The sequence below is a fragment of the Bos indicus x Bos taurus genome, chromosome 19 (assembly GCF_003369695.1).
Source record: "Bos indicus x Bos taurus breed Angus x Brahman F1 hybrid chromosome 19, Bos_hybrid_MaternalHap_v2.0, whole genome shotgun sequence".
NCBI classification, from domain to species: Eukaryota; Metazoa; Chordata; class Mammalia; order Artiodactyla; family Bovidae; genus Bos; species Bos indicus x Bos taurus.
Window position 1 is genome coordinate 13,808,188 of NC_040094.1, and position 24,325 is coordinate 13,832,512.

General features: G+C 39.8%; 1 protein-coding gene across 1 annotated transcript in view; it reads left to right on the forward strand.

Moving 5' to 3' along the window:
• The window catches only part of USP32 (ubiquitin specific peptidase 32), a 203,920-nt gene that overhangs the window by 177,021 nt on the left and 2,574 nt on the right, over nucleotides 1–24,325 (forward strand). The window contains exons 22-33 of the mRNA XM_027518831.1: nucleotides 690–863; nucleotides 1,652–1,826; nucleotides 2,330–2,481; nucleotides 3,367–3,478; nucleotides 4,823–5,034; nucleotides 9,606–9,790; nucleotides 10,967–11,053; nucleotides 12,088–12,208; nucleotides 17,911–18,102; nucleotides 20,769–21,057; nucleotides 22,472–22,896; nucleotides 23,341–23,433. Of these exons, the coding sequence (XP_027374632.1) occupies nucleotides 690–863; nucleotides 1,652–1,826; nucleotides 2,330–2,481; nucleotides 3,367–3,478; nucleotides 4,823–5,034; nucleotides 9,606–9,790; nucleotides 10,967–11,053; nucleotides 12,088–12,208; nucleotides 17,911–18,102; nucleotides 20,769–21,057; nucleotides 22,472–22,896; nucleotides 23,341–23,433 (2,217 nt within the window). The remainder of the gene's footprint in view (nucleotides 1–689; nucleotides 864–1,651; nucleotides 1,827–2,329; nucleotides 2,482–3,366; nucleotides 3,479–4,822; nucleotides 5,035–9,605; nucleotides 9,791–10,966; nucleotides 11,054–12,087; nucleotides 12,209–17,910; nucleotides 18,103–20,768; nucleotides 21,058–22,471; nucleotides 22,897–23,340; nucleotides 23,434–24,325) is intronic.

Below are 24,325 nucleotides of genomic sequence, written 5' to 3' on the forward strand. Positions count from 1 at the left end.
TGTGACCAAATGCTATTTTAATATTTTCATATTGTATCTTAAATAGCAATGGCAACCCACTCCAGTGTTCCTGCCTGGAGAATCCTAGGGACGGGAGCCTGGTGGGCTGCCATCTATGGGGGTCACACAGAGTCAGACACGACTGAAGTGAATTAGCAGCATGTACCTAAAGAACTGTTTGCCTATATTGATACTAAACCAGGACACAGGACTGGCCATAATACTTTTTTTAGTGGGCTGGGGGAGCATCATTTGATATAAAGATTAGAAAGATTTCCTGATTATCCAAAATATATTTGCTGAAATAGACTAAATACTATATTGTTTGGGCTTCCCTGGAAGCTCAGCTGGTAAAGAATCCATCTACAGTGCAAGGGACCCCAGTTTGATTCCTGGATCGGAAAGATCTGCTAGAGAAGGGATAGGCTACCCACTCCAGTATTCGTGGGCTTCCTTGGTGGCTCAGCTGGTAAAGAATCCGCCTGCAATGTGGGAGACCTGGATTCGATCCCTGGGTTGGGAAGATCCCCTGGAGAAGGGAATGGCTGCCCACTCCAGTATTCTGGCCTGGAGAATACTGTGGACTGTATAGTTTACTTATTCTCATGTCTCTGATTGAATTATGGGTATGGTCAGTCTCAATTTTATGGGATAGCAAATAATGAATTGGATTCCTTTTACATTTGTAGTGGACCATAGCAAAATATGCTCCCAGGTTTAATGGGTTCCAGCAACAAGACTCCCAAGAACTTCTGGCTTTTCTCTTGGATGGTCTGCATGAAGATCTCAACCGAGTCCATGAGAAGCCATATGTGGAACTGAAGGACAGTGATGGCAGACCAGATTGGGAAGTAGCTGCAGAGGTTTGTCACTTTTGAGTTTCTAATGTAAGCACAGATAAAATATTCTGGCCCCAAATAAGTTTTGCGCAACTTAAACACTAACTAAACTGTTCTGTGATCAGAATTTTACTGTGAAAATGAAGGAATTTTATAATTCTCTGCTTATTTCTTGTGCCATAATCCCAAAACAAAGTATCGTTAATGAACATAGAAAAACGTTTCCTTTCCACATCACACATTTTGGGGAGAGGATGTAGGAATAATTATTCAGTAGAACTTTAGGAGTCCCCATAATTGCTAAAGTAATGTGTATAGTGACTAATAGGCATATTTTATGTGCCTTTAATGGACAAAGAACTCACCATTGTTACCATGGTAAAAAGAAAGAAAAGAAAGTAGGATTTTTCATCTGAATTTAGTATTTTATATATTGAGCAAAAAGAAACACATTCTAAGGAATTTCCTGGCAGTCCAGTGGCAGAGTCCATGCTCTCATTGCAGGGGGCCCAGGTTGGATCCCTGGTTAGGGAACTAAGATCTGAGCGCTGCATGGTGTGGCCAGAAAAAAAAAGAATTACATTCTATTCAATCACTGGTTTTCTTTACTTTCTCAGTAGGCAATATATTTAAAATTATATACCTGATTTGTAAATCTGTAGACAGAAAGCTTATTTTTGAAGGAAAAATTAAGGATTATAATCTTGACATTAAATCTAATATATTTAACCATTGCCTTGAATTTTTGGAGAAAAGCTTATGTTTTGAATTTGGAGGGGATAAAAAAGTTCTCTCATCTTTTTTCTTGCTAGGCCTGGGATAATCATCTAAGGAGAAATAGATCAATTGTTGTGGATTTGTTCCATGGGCAGCTAAGGTCCCAAGTCAAATGCAAGACATGTGGACATATAAGTGTCCGATTTGACCCTTTCAATTTTTTGTCTTTGCCACTACCAATGGACAGTTACATGCACTTAGAAATAACAGGTAGGTCACAAAGTTCTGAAACATTATTTAATTCCTTTGTCTTTTACCTTGTATTCAGTCAGCTTGAATTTGTAAGTTTAGTCATTTGTTTATAGTGAGTTCTCATAAAGATTGGTAGTCAGCATGTTATAGTTTTTTAAAAATTTTATTGGACTATAATTGATTTACAATGTTCTGTAATGATAACAAGTCTGGTTTCAGGCATGATTTGAGGTTTGAAAGACTTGAACATGCGTCCATTTTTGTGCTCATTGAGTTCTCTTAATTTTAAATGTGCCAGAAGCTCTCTTGAAAAATCTTGCAAAGCCACTCACACTTCTTTATTGGGTGAACATACAAAAATAATGATTTTACTTAATATTATTTTAAACACCACCTGTTGTAGTGTGTACATATAAAAATTCTAGACAGATGTTTACTAGTTGCAAGTCTCACACACACACAGGTATAAAGCTTTCAGTGAAACCTGAATTTTACTAATAAAAATCTTTTCTCTTTACTAGTTATTAAGCTGGATGGTACTACCCCTGTACGATATGGACTAAGACTGAATATGGATGAAAAGTACACAGGTTTAAAAAAACAGCTGAGTGATCTCTGTGGACTTAAATCAGAACAAATCCTCCTTGCCGAAGTACATGGTTCCAACATAAAGGTGATATTAACTATTCTCTCTGGGAAACCCTTGATTCCTTCAAAAATCACAGTTTTCTCAATTAATTATTGTGTTAAATGACCAAGGGAGATAATAAAACACAACAAAAACTGGAAAAAAATTGTAAAGCTTTTCATTCCAGAAGAAACTAAAAGAGTTGTCCACCAGAATAAAAGAGTAAAATGATGGTGATATTTTTAAAGAAGAGAAACATGTAAGCCCAGAGCCCCCTATATGGAGTGGTCTAGCTATGTCAGTACAGTCTGAATTTACCCCAAGGACCGCCACTGCTTTGTTTTATGTCTCTTATGTGTTACTACTGTTCCTAGAATTCTTTAAGTATTTTGTGTATTTATGAATGTGTGTTCTTAATACTTATTTATAAATATATATACCTGGCCTTTAAACACACTAAGAGGGTAAAAACAAAGTGATGCAAATCACTTCTTCCTCCATACCAGCTGGAGAAAGAAGCAATAATAAATAAGTTGCCCTAAATTGAGTTCCTACCATTGGTATTATTTATATTCATCTTCAGGATTTTTAAACAAGTTCCCACCTCCTTAACATTTTTTTCATGTGTAATGCAGAGGTGAGATCTCTGGGGATTTGGGGTTTAGATTCTTGAAATGAAGGGCAAAACTTAAGTCAGTTATACACATCATACTTCCTTCCTATGAAAGAGGATAACGGTTTCTCCAGTAAAGTTAGTTTTCATTCAGTTTATCAAACCTGCATCTTTTAGTTATTTTAGAAAATTTATTCAGACATCTTGTTTGCTTTACTGATAAAAGAATCTAAGACATTTGCTTCAAATATATCAGAGATGATTCTCCATTTTGTCTGAAACATCTCCCCCTTCTCCTCTTGCTTCTTTTTCTGTAGAATTTCCCTCAGGACAACCAGAAAGTACGGCTCTCAGTGAGTGGATTTTTGTGTGCATTTGAAATTCCCATCCCTGGATCTCCAATTTCAGCTTCTAGTCCAATACAGACAGGTAAGAGAGAACTAGAGCTCTTTCTCATGATTTTAGCTTTGAATAATAGTCTAAGGGTTGTCATTCTTTTTCGGTTTTTGTTTAGGCTAAAAATATTAGAGAAAAAAAAAATTACAGCAAAAGAATGTTGGCGCCTGTAGGAAACCGTACTGAACATCTTAAATTCTTCATTTTATTAATGAGGAACCTAAAATTCAGAGAACCTAAGTTGGATAGATAGTTCTTAGCTAAATCTACCACTGGAGTTCAGATCTTTTAACCCTCTTATCTAATACTAACATGGCAACAGGTGGTATGAAACAAATGTGCTTTAGAAAACAGAATAGTGAATTTGTCTAAAAAAGAAGTTTGTTTATACTCTGATATTTATATGGTCATTCATATAATTTAATATGGTCATCCAGTTAGTCTTCTTGGCCATCGTCTCTTCTTTTTATTGTTGATAATTAGATTTCCCAGCTATCAAAGGCTTCAGAGAGAAGGGGGCTCCTCTCATAGGTGCTCAGTAGATAGTACTGATGGTGGGTTGGTGGATGATTTATTATTGCTTTTTTTGTTTGTTTGTTTATATCATTTATATCACTGTCCTATAGAACCCTCTGCAATGATGAAAACTTTCTTTAATCTTTGCCATCCAATAGAGTATCCAATGGAGAAGGCAATGGCACCCCACTCCAGTGTTCTTGCCTGGAGAATCCCAGGGATGGCGGAGCCTGGTGGGCTGCCGTCGGTGGGGTCACACAGAGTCGGACATGACTAAAGCGACTTAGCAGCAGCAGAGTATCCAGTAGTCACACCAACTGTTTAGCATTTGAACTGTGGCTAGAAAAACTAAGAAAATGCATTTGTAATTTAAAAAGCAATGTCTTTCATCAGTTTTAACAAATGTTTCATTGTGGTGGGGGAGGGTGCTAATGGGGGAGACTGTGCTTGTGTGGGGGCAGGGAGCAGATGGGAGTTCTCTGCAGGTGTTTTTAAAAATAAAGTGTTTGTAAAATATCTGGCTAGAGACTACATGGAGAAATGAATTTTTTGAGACTAAGAAAAAGAAAAGCAGAACTATTTTCATGCCATAACATAGGACTGATAAAGATTGTTGTAAAAATTTCACTTACTCTTTCTAGCAGTTACTCTTGTTTAGTCATTTAATCGAAAGTATTAGTAATGAAAGTAAAATCTAAAATGAAAGTCTTACAGTTAATCTAGAATTATTTGACCTATGATTACTTCCAGTCCTAAGTTAAAAGAGACTGTCAGTGGTCTGGGTCCCAGCAATGTTTGAGAAAAGAGGAAAGATAAAGGTACCACAAACATATGATGCTGTGCTTACCTTTGAATTTGTAGATTTCTCCTCCTCCCCATCTACAAACGGAATGTTCACCCTGACTGCCAACGGGGACCTGCCTCGACCAATATTCATTCCCAATGGAATGCCAAACACTGTTGTGCCATGTGGAACTGAGAAAAACTTCACAAATGGAATGGTGAATGGTCATATGCCATCTCTTCCCGACAGTTCCTTTACAGGCTACATCATTGCAGTCCACCGGAAAATGGTTAGTTCAATGTTAGGCAAATTACTGCTGGTCTTTCCAGTGCTATTTATGAAACAGCAGTTTCTGCCTTGGCAACATCTTCAGTGTGTGCACTTTCAATGTGTTGGTTACAGCCAGGATCTAGTATCACATCTGACAGCCTACATAGGAAATGATACTCCTCACTCACATTAAGCAGCAACAAGACAGCTGGTGCATCGGAATACTGTTGTCTCTAGAAAGTTTGTGACTCCTATATGTTCATGTCAGCGTGTACATCTTCGTTACCATATAAGTGTGGCTGCCTTAGATAAGGTTTTGTTTGTTTTGGAAGGAGAAACAAGATTCCTAGGCAAGACAAGTTGTTTCCTAGGACTGCTGTAGCAAATTGGCACAAACTTGTGGCTTAAAACAATAGAAATTAATTCTTTGACAGTTCTGAAGCCCGGAAGTCTGAAATCAAGGCATCAATATGGTTGTGCCCCTCCACAGGTTTTAGGAGAGAATCCTTCTTGCCTCTTCCAATTTGTAAATACCTGAAAATAAACTTTACAAAAAATATACAAGGTACCTATGTAGAAAACAATAAAATATTATTGCTAGAAATTAAAGAAGACTCAATTTGAAGGAATAGACTATGTCCATGGGATGGCAACCCACTCAAATAGTCTTGCCTGGAGAATCCCATGGACAGAGGAGCCTGGAGGGCTACAGTCCATAGGGTCACAAAGAGTTGATCATGACTGAAGCAACAGAGCATGCACTCATGGATTAGAAGACTCAATATTTCAAAAATAACAATTCTCCACAAACAGATCTATAGATTCAATGCACAGTCCTAATAAAAATGCAAACTCTGTATGTTACGCGTGTATGTGTATAACTTTATAAGCTGATTCTAATATATGGAAGCGCAAAGCACTAAAATAACCAAAGCAGTCTTGAAGAACAAAGAATGAGGAATTGAGCTATCAGATATCATGATTTTATTAAAGCTTCCCTGGTGGATCAGATGGTAAAGCGTCTGCCTGCAATGCAGGAGACCCGGGTTCAATCCCTGGGTTGGGAAGATCTGGAGAAGGAAATGGCACCCCACTCCAGTACTCTTGCCTGGAGAATCCCACGGACGGAGGAGCCTGGTAAGCTACAGTCCATGGGGTCACTAAGAGTGATTTTATTAAGCAATGATATTTGAGACATTGTGTTATTGGTATGAGAAAAGGCAAATAAACCAATGAAATAAAATAGCCCCCAAACAGGTTCACACATGTATGGGCACTTGATTTATAACAAAGATAGCATTACAGAGCTGTAAAAGACAACTCACTTAGTAAATGGTGCTGGGATAATTGGGTATCCATATGAAATTTGACATACCTAGATCTCACCACATAAAAATCAGTTGCAGGTGGACTGTAGAGTTAAATATGAAGGCAAAACAAAGGTGAATATGTTCATGACCTTGGTTTAGGGGGAAAACTTCTTCAGTAAGGCACAGAAAGCACTAAATATAAGAGGAAGGATTGTTAAATTGGGCATCATTAAAACTAAGAACTTCAGTTTCATCAGAAGACATCACTAAAAGAATTAAAGTCAAGCCATGGAGTAGAAGATGTTTGTAACTCATATTATCAACAAGAGCTCTCATACACTGCTGATGAGTGCACATTAATACAGCTACTTGGAAAACTAAGTTTTCTAACTGAAGATAAATAATTCCACCATTCTATTTTGTGTTTTTAAAAATGTCCATTAGTAGTAGAAAGGGTAAGGCAGTTGAGTCGTAGTCATAGAATATTATGCAGCATTGAAAATGAATGAATTTATACTTATTCCCAACATAAAAGAATCTCATAAAAATAACGCAGGAAAGAAATCAGAAACAAAAAGAAATGAAATAATATATTTATAAATAAAGCGTTAAAGACAGGGAAGATGAAATTTACTGTTTATTATGCATAGGGTATAAAACAAAGAAAAGCAAAGATATAATTACCAGAATTCAGAAAAACTGTTACCTCTAGGAGGAAGCTCAAAGAAAGCTTTGGAGTGCTGACCGAATTGCTTCTTGACCTGATTGGTGATTACACAGCTAATTACTTTGTGATAATTCTTTGAAATGTACATTTTCCCTTTGAATTAGTAACTCCCAAGTTAAAGTGATTTTTCTGACCATGTAGATGATGGTCTGTGGATCATTTTCTAGACAGGGTTGTTTGAGTAAACATCCTAGAGAATTAAGGGATATATTTGTGTCTTAGAATTTTGTTTAAGTGCAGCTCAAATCTTGTTTAAGCACAGTCCCATCAGCTAAGATCATTGGAGTGATTCATGCATTTCCCCATGTCTTTAAACAAAGCATTATCAGATTAAATATTAAGAACTCTGATGTATTTTAAAAAAATCTTTCTTACAAAACAGCTCCCTTCATCTATCATGTATGTTATATAAAGTGGTTGGTAAGTGCTTAAAGCATTATATACAGGTTTTTTTGTAATTATTGGACCATAAAGTGTGCTCTAAATTTTTACCTTTTAACCAGTTCCCTGTTTCCAGTTTACTTCATAATCTAATAGCTGCTTTGGGGAGTGCCTAAAATCGATGTGAGAGTTGAACTGTGAAGAAAGCTGAGCGCTGAAGAATTGATGTTTTTGAACTGTGGTGTTGGAGAAGACTCTTGAGAGTCCCTTGGACTGCAAGGAGATCCAACCAGTCCATCCTAAAGGAGATCAGTCCTAATGTTTATTGGAAGGACTGATGTTGAAGCTGAAACTCCAATACTTTGGCCACTTCATGCGAAGAGTTGACTCATTGGAAAAGACGCTGATGCTGGGAGGGATTGAGGGCAGGAGGAGAAGGGGACGACAGAGGATGAGATGGCTGGATGGCAGCACCGACTCGATGGACATGAGTTTGAGTGAACTCCGGGAGTTGGTGATGGACAGGGAGGCCTGGCGTGCTGCGATTCATGGGGTCGCAAAGAGTTGGACGTCACTGAGCGACTGAACTGAAAATCGATTTTACCATCTGTCCCAAGTCAACTCCCTTTCTTATTATGTGAAAGGCAATGCCATCCTTCCATGTAAAAGGCTCAAGGCTAGAGATGTTCTTAGATTTTTTCCCCCTTTTCTTCTGAAACTCTAGTATATCATGTCTTTTAATTTCTTCTTTCAAAATACTACTTGAATTTACCATTTTCCTTCATTTTCATTGCCACCTTCTTCTTTCAGACACTTTAATCTCATGATTGAATTACTTTGAAAATAGTTTGTCTTCTATTCCCTTCTACAAGATAGAAAAAGAAGAGGAATAAGGCAAGGTAACCTAAACAAGAATATCAGAGAATAAAGGGAGAAAGAATAGTGTTGTGTTGACACAACTACTAAAGGGAAGTCAACTTCAAAAAAGGGAAGAAAGAAGTGGCTACATGGACTAGAGACATCGAAAAGAATGAAAACTGAAAAGTTTGGCCAAGTAACCAAGTGAAGAAATAGGGCAAGAATTTAGCACAGTTAGGTCAAGTGAGATTTTTCAGATTAAAGAAGAAGTTGTTAGGATAGAACCAAAGAAAGATTCCTGTACAGTAAAGCTGGGAGCATTATCCCACGAAGAACTGAGCAGGTATGGGAGGTATAGGCCACAGGGCCCTGGAAGAAGTTACCTCCAAGAGGAAGAAAATCATATGAGTTTAGAAAAGAAAATAACACTGAGAAGGGTAGAGGAAAGAGATAGTTGCTTAAATCTCATTTATTTAGTAGCATAAGTCATCTACTGAGAGTTGGAGTGGAAGAAAGGTATAAGTTTAAGGAGAGAAAAACTAATCAAAGTTTTTTGATTTTTAAAAAATAGTTCTTCTGAACTATGTCTCCTTTCTATAGGTCTTATAATAATATAACCACCAATACATGAAATGGAGTCTTAAAATCATGTATTTAGCTAATAAGTGAATAACAGCAAAATAAAATACTTGGGGATCTGAAATAAGAGTCTTCCACTTAGAAACTAGTGAGTTTATAAGTTGTTGGCTTAGCTTCTCTACTACATAAAGTTCAAATTTAAAGAATTAAATGTCCAAGTGCTCAGCAGATTTTTTTTAATAATCCTGTAACTCCCAGCAGCTTTTCTATTATACTAAACTTTTGTTTTAAGTCACCATTTCCAGGCTAATTCTGTGCAGTATCTCGCATGTTAAGAAGTGATAAAAATCTCCTTTAACATCCTCAGAGCAAACATCTCAAAAGTTTACCTTTTATTCCATCATATAATTAAAATATGATTAAAAAATTTTTATATATGATTCATTGTGTGTGAGAAATGTTTATCAGAGAAAACTATGTAATTTGAAAATATTAAATGCTGAAAACCCAAGTTTGATAGAGGGCAACTCTGAAATTGGCACCCCTTCAGTGTCTCCACTTTGAATAACCATTCTCTTCACATTTTAATAAAAGATAGTTCTGTAAATAAAGAGAAGTGTGATAGTGACTGATTTGAAAATGGTAGTGATGCTTGTTCAGGGCAGTCCTAGAAGAACAAAAGAGAGGAATCAGAGGCCTCTTCTCAGCTCACTCTTCTCTTGTTTGTACTTACAGATGAGAACAGAACTGTATTTCCTGTCATCTCAGAAGAATCGCCCCAGCCTTTTTGGAATGCCTCTGATTGTTCCATGTACAGTGCATACCCGGAAGAAAGACCTGTATGATGCGGTTTGGATTCAAGTGTCACGATTAGCCAGCCCACTCCCACCTCAGGAAGCTAGTAATCATGCTCAGGATTGGTGAGTCTCTGGGCATCTTCCTAGATGTACAGTTTCCAAATGTAGAAAAAGGAGAATTTATGTTAATTCTGGGTGATTTATAGGACTCACTACAATTCAACCATTGGTTTTGGTTTTCTGAGTAGGAGAGACACTACACTTTCCTTTCATCACCTAGACGTTCCAGAGTCTTATAATCCTTATAATCTCTGATCTCTTACCTAAATCTTTCTGGCAAGTATTATAAGTAAAGAAATTTTTTAGAAGAGAATTGTTGTACAGTTCTCTGCCGGAGTGTTACCTGGCTGTTTTATCTCTTTATCTTTCTTTGCATTCCTTACTTACTGTTGACCTGGTTATCACTGACATGATACTGGACAACATGGGCTATCCATAATCATTCAGTCAATGAGTTAGACAGAAAGATGGGAACTGCTGTGACAGGCGTAATACTCATTCTTGCCCTTACAATGGTTGCCATTACAACCATGAGTCCTTATCATAGTTTCATTACCTTTAGCAGTCATGTGATAGCCACTACAAATTGCCGAATGATCCATAAAGTATATTGCTCTTATGTTATATTCTTTGTGTTGCTTCTTATTGGGGCAAGGATGAATAGTTTGTTTTTTTTTTACAGTCGGAGAACTCATAAAGCTATCTTGCAGTTAAAACATTATTCTAAATATGTTATATAGCTTATAGCTTTAGATAGTTAGGGCAAGGAAAAAGGGATGTCTGTCATGTACCACATCAGGGATTCTGATTAAAGAAGCTTCTAAATATATAGTCAGTCAACTCCTCTAAAACCATTGTGACCTTTCACTTTCCTGTGTTGTATCCGTGTTCTTGTCATAGAAGGAGTCTGGTTTAATGTGAATTAAATCTTTTGATAGAATTAGGGCTGAAAGATAACTAGCATTCGATCTCATGATTAGCTTATTTTATGAAATTTCCGTGGACCACATGGACTCTGTCAGAGACATCTGGCAGTCTGCTGTGTTTCCCCTCTACAAGCAGGGAGCCCTGAGTACAGCTGTGCAGGGCTGAAGTTAATGGGTTAGGATAACCAGCATGGAGCTGTCAATGTGAGCATACTGCTCTCACAGATGCCCCTTTTTAGGGTTACTTCAGAGAAGATGAAAGAGACTCCAGATAAGAAATGTTTCTTACACTCTGATTTATGTTCTGTTTCAGTGATGACAGTATGGGTTATCAGTATCCATTCACTCTACGAGTTGTGCAGAAAGATGGGAACTCCTGTGCTTGGTGCCCATGGTACAGGTAAAGTCACCTTCTGAAAAGAAAAATGTTAGTAGAATTGCAGCTTCAGATATTATACCTTTTTCGTAAGCTTTCCAGTTTTTAGACGTAATAAGTAGTAATGGGAAGCTTGAAATAAACTTAGGAGTTCTTCATTCATCTCTTCCCTGTGAGGTCTATAGCTAAGTTTTGCTCTTGAGACTTAGCTGATTTTGTTAACTCTACAATCCTCATCAGATTCATAGTTTATGATCAACATTTATCATTCTAGACGTTCTGCTCCTTAGTTATAAATCAGTTTAGCAATTCTGAGTTCAGTAAAACATATTCTATTTACTAGACCTTACTGGAAGTCTATTTTTGGTTTTAAGAAAAGTTATAGAGATTGATTAGTCACTAGTGTTCCAGCTTGGAAAATGCCTGTGTACTGAAGTCAACTTTCAGAGAACTGTAATAGCCTTAGCAAACTTGAGATGTATAGGCAGTGAAGCCATGGCCTTTGTCATGGTTCCTACCCACTCATAAATTTTTATATGTATTTAATGTGCCATTTGACAAACAAGGAAATAGGCATTGTTATGCCCCATAAGCATTAAGTAACTAAATTTAGAATTTCATGAGAGGTAAATTATCTCAAATATCCACTTCCCTTATCATTTATTTACCGTGAAGTTTCACATATTCATGTGGATTAACAATTGGTTATCAAATGCCTTGAAAAACTAAAGATTTGAGAAGTGTTAAGTGTGATTCAGTGAACTGCTAATAATTACTAACACATATTCATGCATTTATCAGTCTGAAGTTAGAAGCCCATGACGAATTGTGATGCCCAAGAAGGAAAGTAGAGAAGTAGAAAAATAATTTTTTATTTTTTGGCCATGACTTGCAGGATCTTAGTTTCCCGGCCAGAGATGGAACCCCTGGGACATGGTAGTGTAAGCACCAAGTCCTAATCACTGGACCACCAGGGAATTCCTAGGGAAAATTAATTTTGATAAAATTTGGACTCATTAATTATTCTTTCCTCAGTAGATTGTTTTTCCCCTCTTTAGATTTTGCAGAGGCTGCAAAATTGATTGTGGGGAAGACAGGGCTTTCATTGGAAATGCCTATATTGCTGTGGATTGGGACCCCACAGCCCTTCACCTCCGCTATCAAACATCACAGGAAAGGGTAAGTACTCCAAGTCACCATAAGATGGCAGTTTTTATATGTAAATAAAAATATACACATTTTTATATGTAAAATATATGTAAAATTTTCCCCAGCTTAACTGTATCATGCTGTTTCTATTTTCAGACAATTTAAATAATTACCAGACAAATATTCATTGATATTCTCTGTGGCACTTAGATATATTAGCATGATTATGTGATTTCAGTTTCCCCACTTGTAGAGATAATTGTGGGGCTTCACAGATGGCACTAGTGGTAAAGAATCCGCCCGCCCGTGCAGGAGACGCAAGGGACTCTGGTCCGATTCTGGGGTCAGGAAGATCCCCTGGAGTGGGAAATGGCAACCGACTCCTGTATTCTTGCCTGGAAAAATTCCATGGACAAAGGAGCCTCATGGGCTACAGTTTATGGGGTCAAAAAGAGTTGGACACAACTGAGCACCACCCCCCACCCCCCTACACACACAAACAAAACACGAGTTAATTGTATTGTTGTTGTTGTTCAGTCACTCAGTCATGGCCAACTCTTTGCAACCCCATGGCCTGCAGCATGCCAGGCTTCCCTGTCCTTCACAATCTTCCCAAGCTTGCTCAAACTTATGTCCACTGAGTCAGTGAGGCCATCCAACCATCTCGTCCTCTGTCCTCCCCTTCTCCTCCTGCCTTCAGTTTTTCCCAGCATCAGGGTGTTTTCTAATGCCTCAGCTCTTCGCCTCAGGTGGCCAAAGTACTGGAGCTTCAGCTTCAGCATTAGTCCTTCCAGTGAATATTCAGAACTGATTTCCTTTAGGATTGACTGGGTGGATCTCCTTGCAGTCCAAGGGACTCTGAAGAGTCTTCTCCAACACCACAGTTCAAAAGCATCAACTCTTCGGCGCTCAGCCTTCTTATAGTCCAACTCTCACATCCCTACATGACTACTTGGAAAAACCATAGCTTTGACTAGATGGACCTTTGTTGGCAAAGTAAGGTCTCTGCTTTTATATGCTGTCTATGTTTGTCATAGCTTTTCCAAGTAGCAAGCGTCTTTTAATTTCATGGCTGCAGTCACTATCTGTAGTGATTTTGGAGTCCAAGAAAATAAAGAAAATGTTAATAGTAAGTAAATCTTGAAACCAAAGTTTGGGCATAAGTAAGAAGATATATTCTCTGGCCAGGGCATGTCAAGCATACCAATCTCTCTACCTGTTTATTAATTATTATTGAAGTTGCAGCATTCGGTAACCACTATTACTTAGCTCAAATGCATTCCAGGACTGTAGCTGCCACCTTTAATAGATACAGTGGTCAGAAAAATTAGAGAAAGGATTGACTGTTTCAAAATGGGACACCTAAGAGTACACCTCCTTGCCTGTTCTTCACACTTAGCATTCCTCCACTGCCACTCTCAGGCCAGAGCAGTTCTTCAATGTTGAAAATAAAACTTCCAAAAGAATACTGACTCCACTAACTCCATATGCAAAAATGTTTGAAGGGAAGATTGACTAGATGGCTCGTGTGTAGAGATAGGAAGAATCCGATGGAGAAGTAAAAGCAACAGAATTAAAGGGGATGTTTTAGTCACATGAAGAAATGTAGTGGATTTTGCATTTATATGACTCTTGATGGAAATTTCTTTCACTGTTTCTTAATACATTCCCTTTAGATAAGGTAGTAATTAAAATTAAATTTTCTCTTTCTTTTTTTTTTTTTTTTTTGAAGTATAGTTGACTTACGGTGCTGTGTTCTGGTGTACAGCAAAGTGATTGACTTATACATATATACATTCTTTCCCATTATGGTTTATAATCACGGTACTGACTACAGTGCCCTGTGCTATGCAGTAGGACCTTGTCATAAATAGTTGGCATCTGCTAACCAACCAGTCCATTCTAAGGGAGATCAGTCCTGGGTGTTCTTTGGAAGGAATGATGCTAAAGCTGAAACTCCAGTACTTTGGCCACCTCATGAGAAGAACTGACTCATTGGAAAAGACTCTGATGCTGGGAGGGATTGGGGGCAGAAGGAGAAGGGGACCACAGAGGATGAGATGGCTGGATGGCATCACCAACTCGATGGACGTGAGTTTGAGTGAACTCCGGGAGTTGGTGATGGACAGGGAGGCCTGGCGTGCTGCGATTCACGGGGTCGCAAAGAGTTGGACACGACTGAGCGACTGAACTGAACTGATTCTCGAACCTCCATTCCACCTTTCCCCATCCCCTTGGCAACCACAGTCTGTTCTCTATGGACTTTTCTGTCTCTCTGTGCTGTTGAGGAGTGGGGGAACTCCCGATTCCAGACCAGATTCCCTGTTTGGAACCCTAACTATGCCCCCACACACCCTCAGGCTCTCACTAACCAAGAATTCTTTATGGATAGTTGCCAAATGAAAGGAAGCTGCAGAGAAATTGATGTTTTGGCAGATTTTGCTCATTGGAGCAAGATTAATTCAGTGACCTCCACCACACTTCCTTTGAAGAGGGAAAATTTTAGCAACTGAAAGATTCTTAAATCTTTGTTAGCACAGAATCTGACAGGACATTACTGTGGCAAGATAACTCCTGTCAAAGATGAAAAACTATTTGGCTGTAAATCTCCTTCCCTTTTTAAGAAGCCCAGTGTGCAATCTGAAAAATTCTAGAGGACATCCTACTTACAGGAAGAAGGACCTGTGTGACCTGTTAAATCTCACCCCACTTCCATTTTCAGTGATGCTTTTAGGGTACCATGGAAACCAAGCTGCTGTTGAGATATCCTTCCTTTCTGGGGAATGGGGCCACATGACTAATACCTTCCTACATGTGGATTCTGCATGTGCTTGGAGAGTCACGTAGACAAAAGAGATATCTTGGTTCAAAATTGAGATTATTCATGTGGCCCCGTAAAATATGTTTTATGTTTTTTACTCAAGTAATTTCCCTTTTAAGAGTTTATTCTAGGGAAATACTCTGATTTGCTGAAAGATTTCATCATAGCATTTGTTAGAGTAGTTAAACTAGAAGCAACTAGTATTTTCCTCACATTAGAGGAGTGGTTAAATAAAGTATGGTATAGTGATTGGGTAAAATACTATGCAATCACTGAAAATGAGGATTACCAGAAGTTTTTACACCAACATATATGGAAAGATGCTAATAATATCATGTGAAGTTTTTTATAAAGTAAGATAAAATTGCATATCCTGAAAAATATATAAAAAGGGCTGAAGAAAATCTGCCAATATTTTGACAGTTTGCCTTTATAAGGTTTCCTGCCTTTTAACATTTTTCACTGCTTTCCAAAATTTCTACATGAATGTTTTATTTGATAAAGAGGGGAAAAAAATAGGCAATTGCTCTTATTCTTTTAATTTTTTCCCTGTTTGAACCTCATATTCATTAATAGAAAATTAAACTAGATAACTTCTTAGATCTTCTCTTTTTCTAATAGTCTTATAATGTATGAAAGCTATTACTTCATTACTTTATGTTTTGGACTAAGGATGAGCTTTCAGGCAACTTAGAGAAAAATAAAGGAAGAGGGTGCCAATAAGTAATTTAGACTATTTGAATAATTATAGAGAATCTGGAGCTAGATCCCAAGGGGAAATTTTATTAATAAATAAAAATTACTGTCATCTGTAGATATGTTTTTTCATCCATTTTCTCATTCCTTCCTGTCTCTATCCAGCTGTCTAGCCTGTGTGTTGTATAGAAAATGTAGTCAGTAAAAGTCAACATTCTTTACCTACTTACTGTAATTTGTGGTTGGCCATAAAGCATCCCTGGTAGAGATAATATAGATAATATTTAACTGGCTGTGAGAAAAGAGACAGTACTATATTTGACATACCTCTTTTTCTTTTTTCCCCTAAACCTTAAACTTTTTATTTTGTATTGAGGTATAGTCAGTTAAGAGTGTTGTAGTAGTCTCAGGTGAACAGCGAAGGGACTCAGTCATACATATACATGCATCCATTCTCCCCCAAACCCTCCTCCCATCCAGGCTGGCGTGTAACACTGAGCAGAGTTCCCTGTGCTATACAATAGGTCCTTGTTGGTTATCCATTTTAAATATAGCAGTGTGTACATGACCTTCCCGACATACCTCTTTTTCTACTCTGATTCTAACCACCATGATACAGCATGTTTCTTTTTGAAGCATGTCAGTGTTCCCTGGGGAAAGTGTCAGAAGTCAGTGACTCAAGGTCAATCCAGATTTCCCTTTCTGAAAGGGTTTTCCTTGAAATTCCCCATTTTCAAATAAATTCTTTAGAAATGATGGGTGATGCAGTGCTAAGCTCTTCATTGCATGATCAACCCCAACCTTGATAGTTTATACAAACATTTGACAGCCTCTGACTCAGCCATCTCACGCAGGGAAAAAGTCACACCTGAAGAAAGCTGTTCTAAACTGAGAGCTCAGGAAGGAAAGCTGGAGGGAAATTGCCTTGGGCAAAGAGAACCATTTCACCTCTGGAAGGGAGGAGTAACAAGTAGGGTGAAGGGACCTGAGTATGACCTTTGCCAAAAAGAGACATTCATTGTTGTGCTTGTCCGGGCTCCACCCTGGGATGTGATCCCTGTGTGTGGTCTCACGGTTGTTCACAGTCATGCGATGTGTGCCTCACCCGCTGTGGTTCCTAATTGCTTTCTAAGTGGCAGCCAAGAATGGCAGAGGGAAAATTTCTTTCTGTTGCATCCTAGGCCCCTCAGTGTCTCCTTCCTCCTGATTCCCACGCCACCTCCTTCCTCGTGTTGGCCTCTTCCTTGCTTCAGTAGGACCACAGAGGTCTGGGCAGGTCTTAGGAAAATCAGGTTGTTTTGAGTCTGCTGTTCCTTTGTTAACCATGTCATATAAAAAGGCACCAAGAGGCAAGAGACAGGTAATGATACACATGGTGTTTTTTTATATTCATAATTTTGTTTATTTATTTATTTTGGCTGTGCTGTGTCTTCATTGCTGTTCAGGCTTTTCTCTAGTTGCAGTGCTCGGGCTTATGGCAGAGGCTTCTCTTGTTGCAGAGCACAGGAGTTAGGGCGTGAGGGCTTCAGTAGTCACAGCTCCCAGGGTTTTGAGCACAGGCTCAATAGTTGTGGCGCACGGGCTTATTTGCTCTTCAGCATACACATGGTGTTTTGATAACTCTGTGTTATGACTTGGCATCAACATGCAAATGATTGTGGCTTTGGGTTTTAATGCCCTGGTGACTGTCCTCTCAAGGTGAGTTTTTCTGTACCCTTTCTTATTTAATCCAGATCTGGCCTCTGTGTTCCAGTGATATTATTTCTCCTAGCCTCTGTAGAGCCTGCAGCATACTAATAATGTCCCCTGTCCCTGTTAAAAAAATAAATGTCCTAACCTCAACACCCTTGACTTGAAAGCCAGCCTGCATATAAGCTGTTTTCAGATTTCAAAATTGTAAAATAAACAGGCAATTCCTTGTTGGTTTTGTTTTTGTCATTTAGTAGCATGCAGAAATTTTTCCCAAAAAGCTATGGTCATTTAAGTAGAAATTTGATCAAAGATGTTATTGATGTGATATCTGGGAATAAATGTGCAAATGCTCTATTTACTCAGACTCTGGTTTGGTTGTATTTTAAAGTAAAGTAAATGAGGTTGAGTCACCAAGAGGATGATGCAGAGCAGGTGACCATTCTAAGCTCCCTCCTACCCCTTCTCCCTCCTACCCCTTCTCCCTCCTACCCCTTCTCCCGTTCCTCGTTTCCTCCACCTGCAGGTTGTAGATGAGCACGAGAGTGTGGAACAGAGTCGGCGTGCACAAGCTGAGCCCATCAACCTGGACAGCTGTCTCCGAGCTTTCACCAGCGAGGAGGAGCTGGGGGAGAATGAGATGTACTACTGCTCCAAGTGTAAGACCCACTGCTTGGCAACCAAGAAGCTAGATCTCTGGAGGCTTCCCCCCATCCTGGTATGTTACAACCCCACCTCTGAGAGAGTAGCAGTCTAGCTTGAAGGAAAGAAGCTGTGAACAAATAAGAATTTTTGAGAATAATCTTTCTTGCCACAGTGTTTAAAATGCTTTTCCTGGGAATTCCCTGGCAGTCCTGTGTTTTGGACTCAGCAGTTTCATTGGCAATTCAGTCCCTGGTCAGGGAACTAAGATCCCAGAAGCCACGCAGTTCAACCAACTATTTACATACATAAAACACTTTTGCTAGTGTACGCAGACCTGAATTGTCCTACATACATTTACTAGTTTTGTATCCTAAAGAGGGTACAGCCTCCAAGGGAAGAGAAGTCATATGGACCAGTAACTGCAGTTGAGTGAGACATGCGAGAAGTGCCCCACGTGGTAAAGCCTGGTGAAGTTGAACTTCAGGAGAAGGTGAAAGCACTTCTAGCTCTAGGGAGAGAGGAAGCTTGAGGTTTGCGCTTTACAGACTATAGAAGAGCAGGGAGCCTGAGCCTCCGGTCCCGCTGTGCTTGGTCACATAGGCGCAGACACCGCTGAATTAAATGTGTGTGCACCAGGTACACAGGGCCAATGTGTTCTTTCTGATTTGATGCACTTCTGCCTTCTCCATCCATGGATCAGGAGACTCTCCTGTTGATTGTCAAGAGTTGGAGTGTCAGTTCTTCCTATTCATTTAAGAAAGCTTTTTTCCATAAGGGAGGAAATCATATTGATAACCAGACCTTGCATCTATTATTTTATTCATATCTTCTTCCTACCACTCTGTGAGACTGAATGTAGACAAGAACAACTCCCCAGGGAAGGAAGCACAAGAAATTACTAACAGGGATTGGCTAGCTCCAGGGATAGCTTCTCTGGTAGCTCAACTGGTAAAGAATCCACCTGAAAATGCAGGAGACCCCAGTTCAATTCCTGGGTCAGGAAGATACCTGGAGAAGGGATAGGCTACCCACTTCAATATTCATGGACTTCCCTGGTGGCTCAGCTGGTAAAGAATCCGCCTGCAATTCTGGAGACCTGGGTTTGATCCCTGGGTTGGGAAGATCCCCTGGAGGAGGGCATGGCAACCCACTCCACTATTCTTGCCTGGAGAATCCCCGTGGACAGAGAGGAGCCTGGCAGGCTACAGTCCATGGGGTCGCAAAGAGTCAGAGACAACTGAGCGACTAAGCACAGCACAGGGATGGGAAGCTGAGCATAGGGACAGGCTTGAGAACAGGTAGGTGGGAAGGGGTAAGGTTTATTTTTTTTGATTGAGGTATGTAGTTAACATGTAGTTAAATTCATAGATTTAAAATATCTAGTTTGATGAATTTTGACAATTATTTATACTCATATGACCATCAAATAAAACATATCACATATCATGAAGTATCAGCATTTATAAAACTGTGTTTTTGAGACAGGAGACTCAGGTTCAATCCCTGAGTTGGGAACATCCCCTGAAGAAGGAAATGGAAACCCACTCCAATATTCTTGCCTAGGAAATCCCACAGACAGAGGAATCACTCTGGCAGGCTCCAGTTCAGTCCATGGAATCACAAAGAGTCAGACATGACTTAGCAACTGAACACAAAGAATAATGAGGAGTAAATGTTATATTGATAGCTCGATGGGCTTTTGTTACATCCACATACCAGCGTGGCCCTTAGAGAGGGATTCGCTTTATGTAAATAGTAAATAGTTAAGCATTTAGGGTAGAGGTAGCCACCCAAATATCTGTGCCCACAATCAGTTCAGTTCAGTCACTCAGTCATGTCCGACTCTTTGTGACCCCGTGGATTGCAGCACGCCAGGCTTCCCTGTCCATCACCAACTCCCAGAGCTTACGCAAACTCACGTCCATTGAGTCAGTGATGCCAATGAGATGGTGATCCAACCATCTCATCCTCTGTCGTCCCTTTCTCCCGCCCTCAATCTTTCCCAGCATCAGGGTCTTTTCCAATGAGTCAGGTCTTCACATCAGGGGGCCAGAGTATTGGAGTTTCAGCTTCGGCATCAATCCTTCCAATGAATATTCAGAACTGATTTCCTTTAGGATGGACTGGTTGGATCTCCTTGCAGTCCAAGGGACTCTCAAGAGTATGCTCACGATAGGGAGCATAACAACACTGTGTTTAAGCCTGAAGAAATTCATTGCTTTTGAAAAGAAAGAGAGAAGCCAGAAAGGAGAAGGAAGATTCTTAGGCTCTTCAGGACAGTGAAACCCCCTGATCTCAGCCAACAGAAATGTTAAGAAAAGAGAGACCTCCTGTTAGAGGCTGGGTAACTTTCATCTGTTAAAAACGCCTCCACTTTTCTTCAAATGATTCAGTCTGTAGTATTCTAGCCTCGTGTATTTGTGAATGGATGATATTGGAGAGAGGTAAAGGTCAGTGTGAGTCACAAGCCCAGAGGACATGGAAGAAGAGGCTCCTTTGATGTTGAAGACATTTGGGAGAGAGTTTGGATGTACACCGATTATGAAATTAGGGAGATTACCGTTTTAGCCACATAGCTAAAGGTCAGTGGCCTCTTAACTAGGTTACATAAGAACATATATTCTTTGGTGGGGGGAAAGACATATTTTTGGAACATATACAAATGTTTTAGACTTTTTTTTAGTGTGTAATTTGTGTCTTCAGAACACGTTAATACAACTCTTTTCTCTTCTTCTCCAGATTATTCATCTCAAACGATTTCAGTTTGTAAATGGTCGATGGATAAAATCACAGAAAATTGTTAAGTTTCCTCGTGAAAGTTTTGACCCTAGTGCTTTTCTGGTGCCGAGGGCCCCAGCTCTCTGTCAGCGTAGACCACTCACACCCCAGGGGGATGACCTCTCTGAGCCCAGGATCCCGACAGGAGAGGTGAAGAAAGCAGACGCTCAGAACTCCGCTGGGGAAGATGTCGTGCTCCTGAGTAAGAGCCCGTCCTCACTGAGTGCCAACATTGTCAGTAGTCCTAAAGGTGAGGAACCCAAAGCTCACTCCGGAGGGGGCCCTTCCTGGGCCCTCTAGGCTGCATGTTTCCCTCCGTCTTCCACTCTAGAGCAACAGCTTGGTTGTACCGGGATCCTTCTGGACTCAGTACATTTGAGCTCTGTGAGTTTTAGCAAGAGATACAGCCTCACTAAATCTCTTTTCTCATTCATAAAAAGAAGAAAATACTCAGTTCACAGAGTGAGAAATTGATACATCAAGAATTAAGCACTGTAGAGACTTCCCTGGTGGTCCAGGGGTTAAGAATCCGCTTGCAGTGCAAGGGTCCAGGGTTCAGTGCCTGGTGGGGGGACTAAGCTCCCACCTGCTGCAGGACGACTAAGCCTAAGCACCTCCACTGCTAAGCCCGGGCACTGCAAAGAAGGTCCCTCATGCCGTAACCAGGACCCAGTGCAGCCAAATAAATAAATATTATTAATAAAATGGAGAGTAAAGCACTTTACATAGCTCCTGGCATTTGGTGATTATGAATGATAGTTGTCATCCTTGTTTGCTTATATCAGAGGTTCTCAAAGTAAAATTTGGGGAAACCCCTAGAGGGTGCCTGAGACCCTTTCTGAAGATCAGAACTGTTTTCATAAAAATACTAAGTATTTGGGAATTCCCTGGCAGTCTGGTAGTTAGGACTCAGCGCTTTCACTGCTATAGCCCCAAGTTCAGTCCCTGGTAAGGAAACTGAAGATGCCACAAGCCATACGGTACAGCCAAAAAAAACCCAAAAGCTAAGTATTTGCCTTTCCACTCTCATTCTCTCACAGGTTGACTTAGAGCCAACATATATGTGATACTGTCCATGAAATATATGTGTCTTGTGTTTCTCAAATTCCTCAGTTTTAACTTCTAATATGGTAAATATATACATGGTAAATATTGATAAATGGAACTCACAAAAACAAAAGTTCTCAAGATCCTCAGCAATTTTTGAGGGATATAAGGGAGTCAGGAGCTGTTTGAGACCTGCTCCTTTGCAGGATTGTTGTGAGAGGTAGAAATAGTAAAGTTTCCGATGTCACGCCTTGCGGGAGTAAGTGCTTGATAATTTGTAGTCATATTTTTTAATCTAAAGAAAAATGCATATTTGTCAAACCCCTTCATCTAATATTATTTTGAATTGAATCTGCCTTAAATCATCTTTCTGCTCTTTTTCTAAGTCCATACTTAACTGTACTTCACATTTTCAGGACATTGCTGCCTTGAGAGGGTTGGCATTGAGGAAGACAAGAATGTAACTTATCGGCCACATAATAGGAGTAAAGCCTAGCCAGTCAGGATGCCCCTGGCTTTACCTTTTTGTGTACACTTGTGCAGTTGACTGCAGAATTAGCTTTTGGTGGCTGGTTCAATTTGTGACATTTGGATTTATCTTTTATTCCCTTTCACAGGTTCACCATCTACATCAAGAAAAAGTGGAACCAGCTGTCCCTCCAGCAAAAACAGCAGCCCTAACAGCAGCCCTAGGACTTTAGGGAGAAGCAAAGGGAGGCTCCGCCTACCCCAAATCGGCAGCAAAAACAAATTGTCAAGTAGTAAGGAGAACTTGGATGCCAGCAAAGAGAACGGGGCTGGGCACGTTTGTGAGCTGTCTGATGCCTTGAGCCGAGGGCACGTGCTGGGGGGCAGCCAGCCTGAGCTGGTCACCCCACAGGACCACGAAGTAGCTTTGGCCAATGGATTCCTTTATGAGCATGAGGCATGTGGCAATGGCTACAGCAATGGTCAGCTTGAAAACCACAGTGAAGAAGACAGTACTGACGACCAAAGAGAAGATATTCATGTTAAACCTATTTATAACCTATATGCAATTTCGGTAAGTGGTTTCTTGTATGATTTTTGGAATGATCTACCTTTTCAGTGGTTGGTTTGTTCATCTTCATTCATTCATCATTTTTTCAGAGCCTGCTCATTTGCAAGGCATTGAGCTTGGTGATAGACTAAGTTAGCAGTAAATATCTTGGCCTTTTGGGTAGAATCCAAGATGCTCACAGTTTAATAAAGGGAACAGTCATGTAATATTCTAGGTGGAGTCACAGGCTTAAGCCATTCAGAAGTGTGTGTTTCTGAGGGAGTTTTGCTTTCCAAAAATAATTACAAAAATAGAATGGTAAGATTCAAAGTTTTAAAATTTTCAGTTTTCCTTCTTGGTTTGTTTTTGGAAGAAGGAAAACACTTTTCCTTGGATTGGATCCTGGTACTTGCCCTGGCCTGAGTATTGTCAACTACTAATACACCTCCACTTTCTTCTCTCTTACAGTGCCATTCAGGAATTCTGGGCGGGGGCCATTACGTCACTTATGCCAAAAACCCAAATAGCAAGTGGTACTGTTACAATGACAGCAGCTGTAAGGTAAATGTCCCCGATCTTTTATAAAAGAAACAGAAATGTCAACAGATCTAGAAGACATTTGTTGAAATAATGGATTTTCTCCAGAATTATTGTTTAGTCACTAAGTCATGTCCTACTCTTTGCAACCCCATAGACTGTAGCACACCAGGCTCCTCTGTCCATGGGATTCTCCAGGCAAGAATGCTGGAGTGGGTTGCTATTTTCTTCTCCAAGGGATCTTTCTGGACCAGGGATCAAACCCGTGTCTCCTGCATTGGCAGGCAGATTCTTTACCACTGAGCTACTAGGAAAGCCCTTTCTCCTGAATAGAAAGTAGTTGTTTCTGTTAGAATCCATATATAGATGCCTTCAATATAAAGGAATAAAAGTGACATGCAGGGAATTCCCTGAAAGTCCAGTGGCTGAGACTTGTCAGGGCCTGGGTTCCATCCCTGGTCAGGGAATTAAGATCCCACAAGCCACACAGCATGCCCCTTCACCCTAAAAAAGTGATATGCAGAGCAGAAAATGAAAACAGTGAAAAAATAGAAGGTATTGATTAATAAGAAAAAGGTCTTATCTTTTGAGCTATTAGAATTTAAAGAAAGTGAAGTCGCTCAGTCGTGTCCAGCTCTTTGCGATCCCGTGGACTGTAGCCCACCAGGCTCCTCTGTCCATGGGATTCTCCAGGCAAGAATACTGGAGTGGGTTGCCATTTCCTTCTCCAGGGGATCTTCCCGACCCAGGGATCCAACCCGGGTCTCCCACGTTGCAGGCAGACGCTTTACCCTCTGAGCCACCAGGGAATCCCATTAGAATTTAATGTGTTATTTTGTTTTCTATCATTCTTTTGACTTGTCTATGGCCTGTATATTTTCCCAAAACCAAACATTGAAAATAATGGTTCTTATTT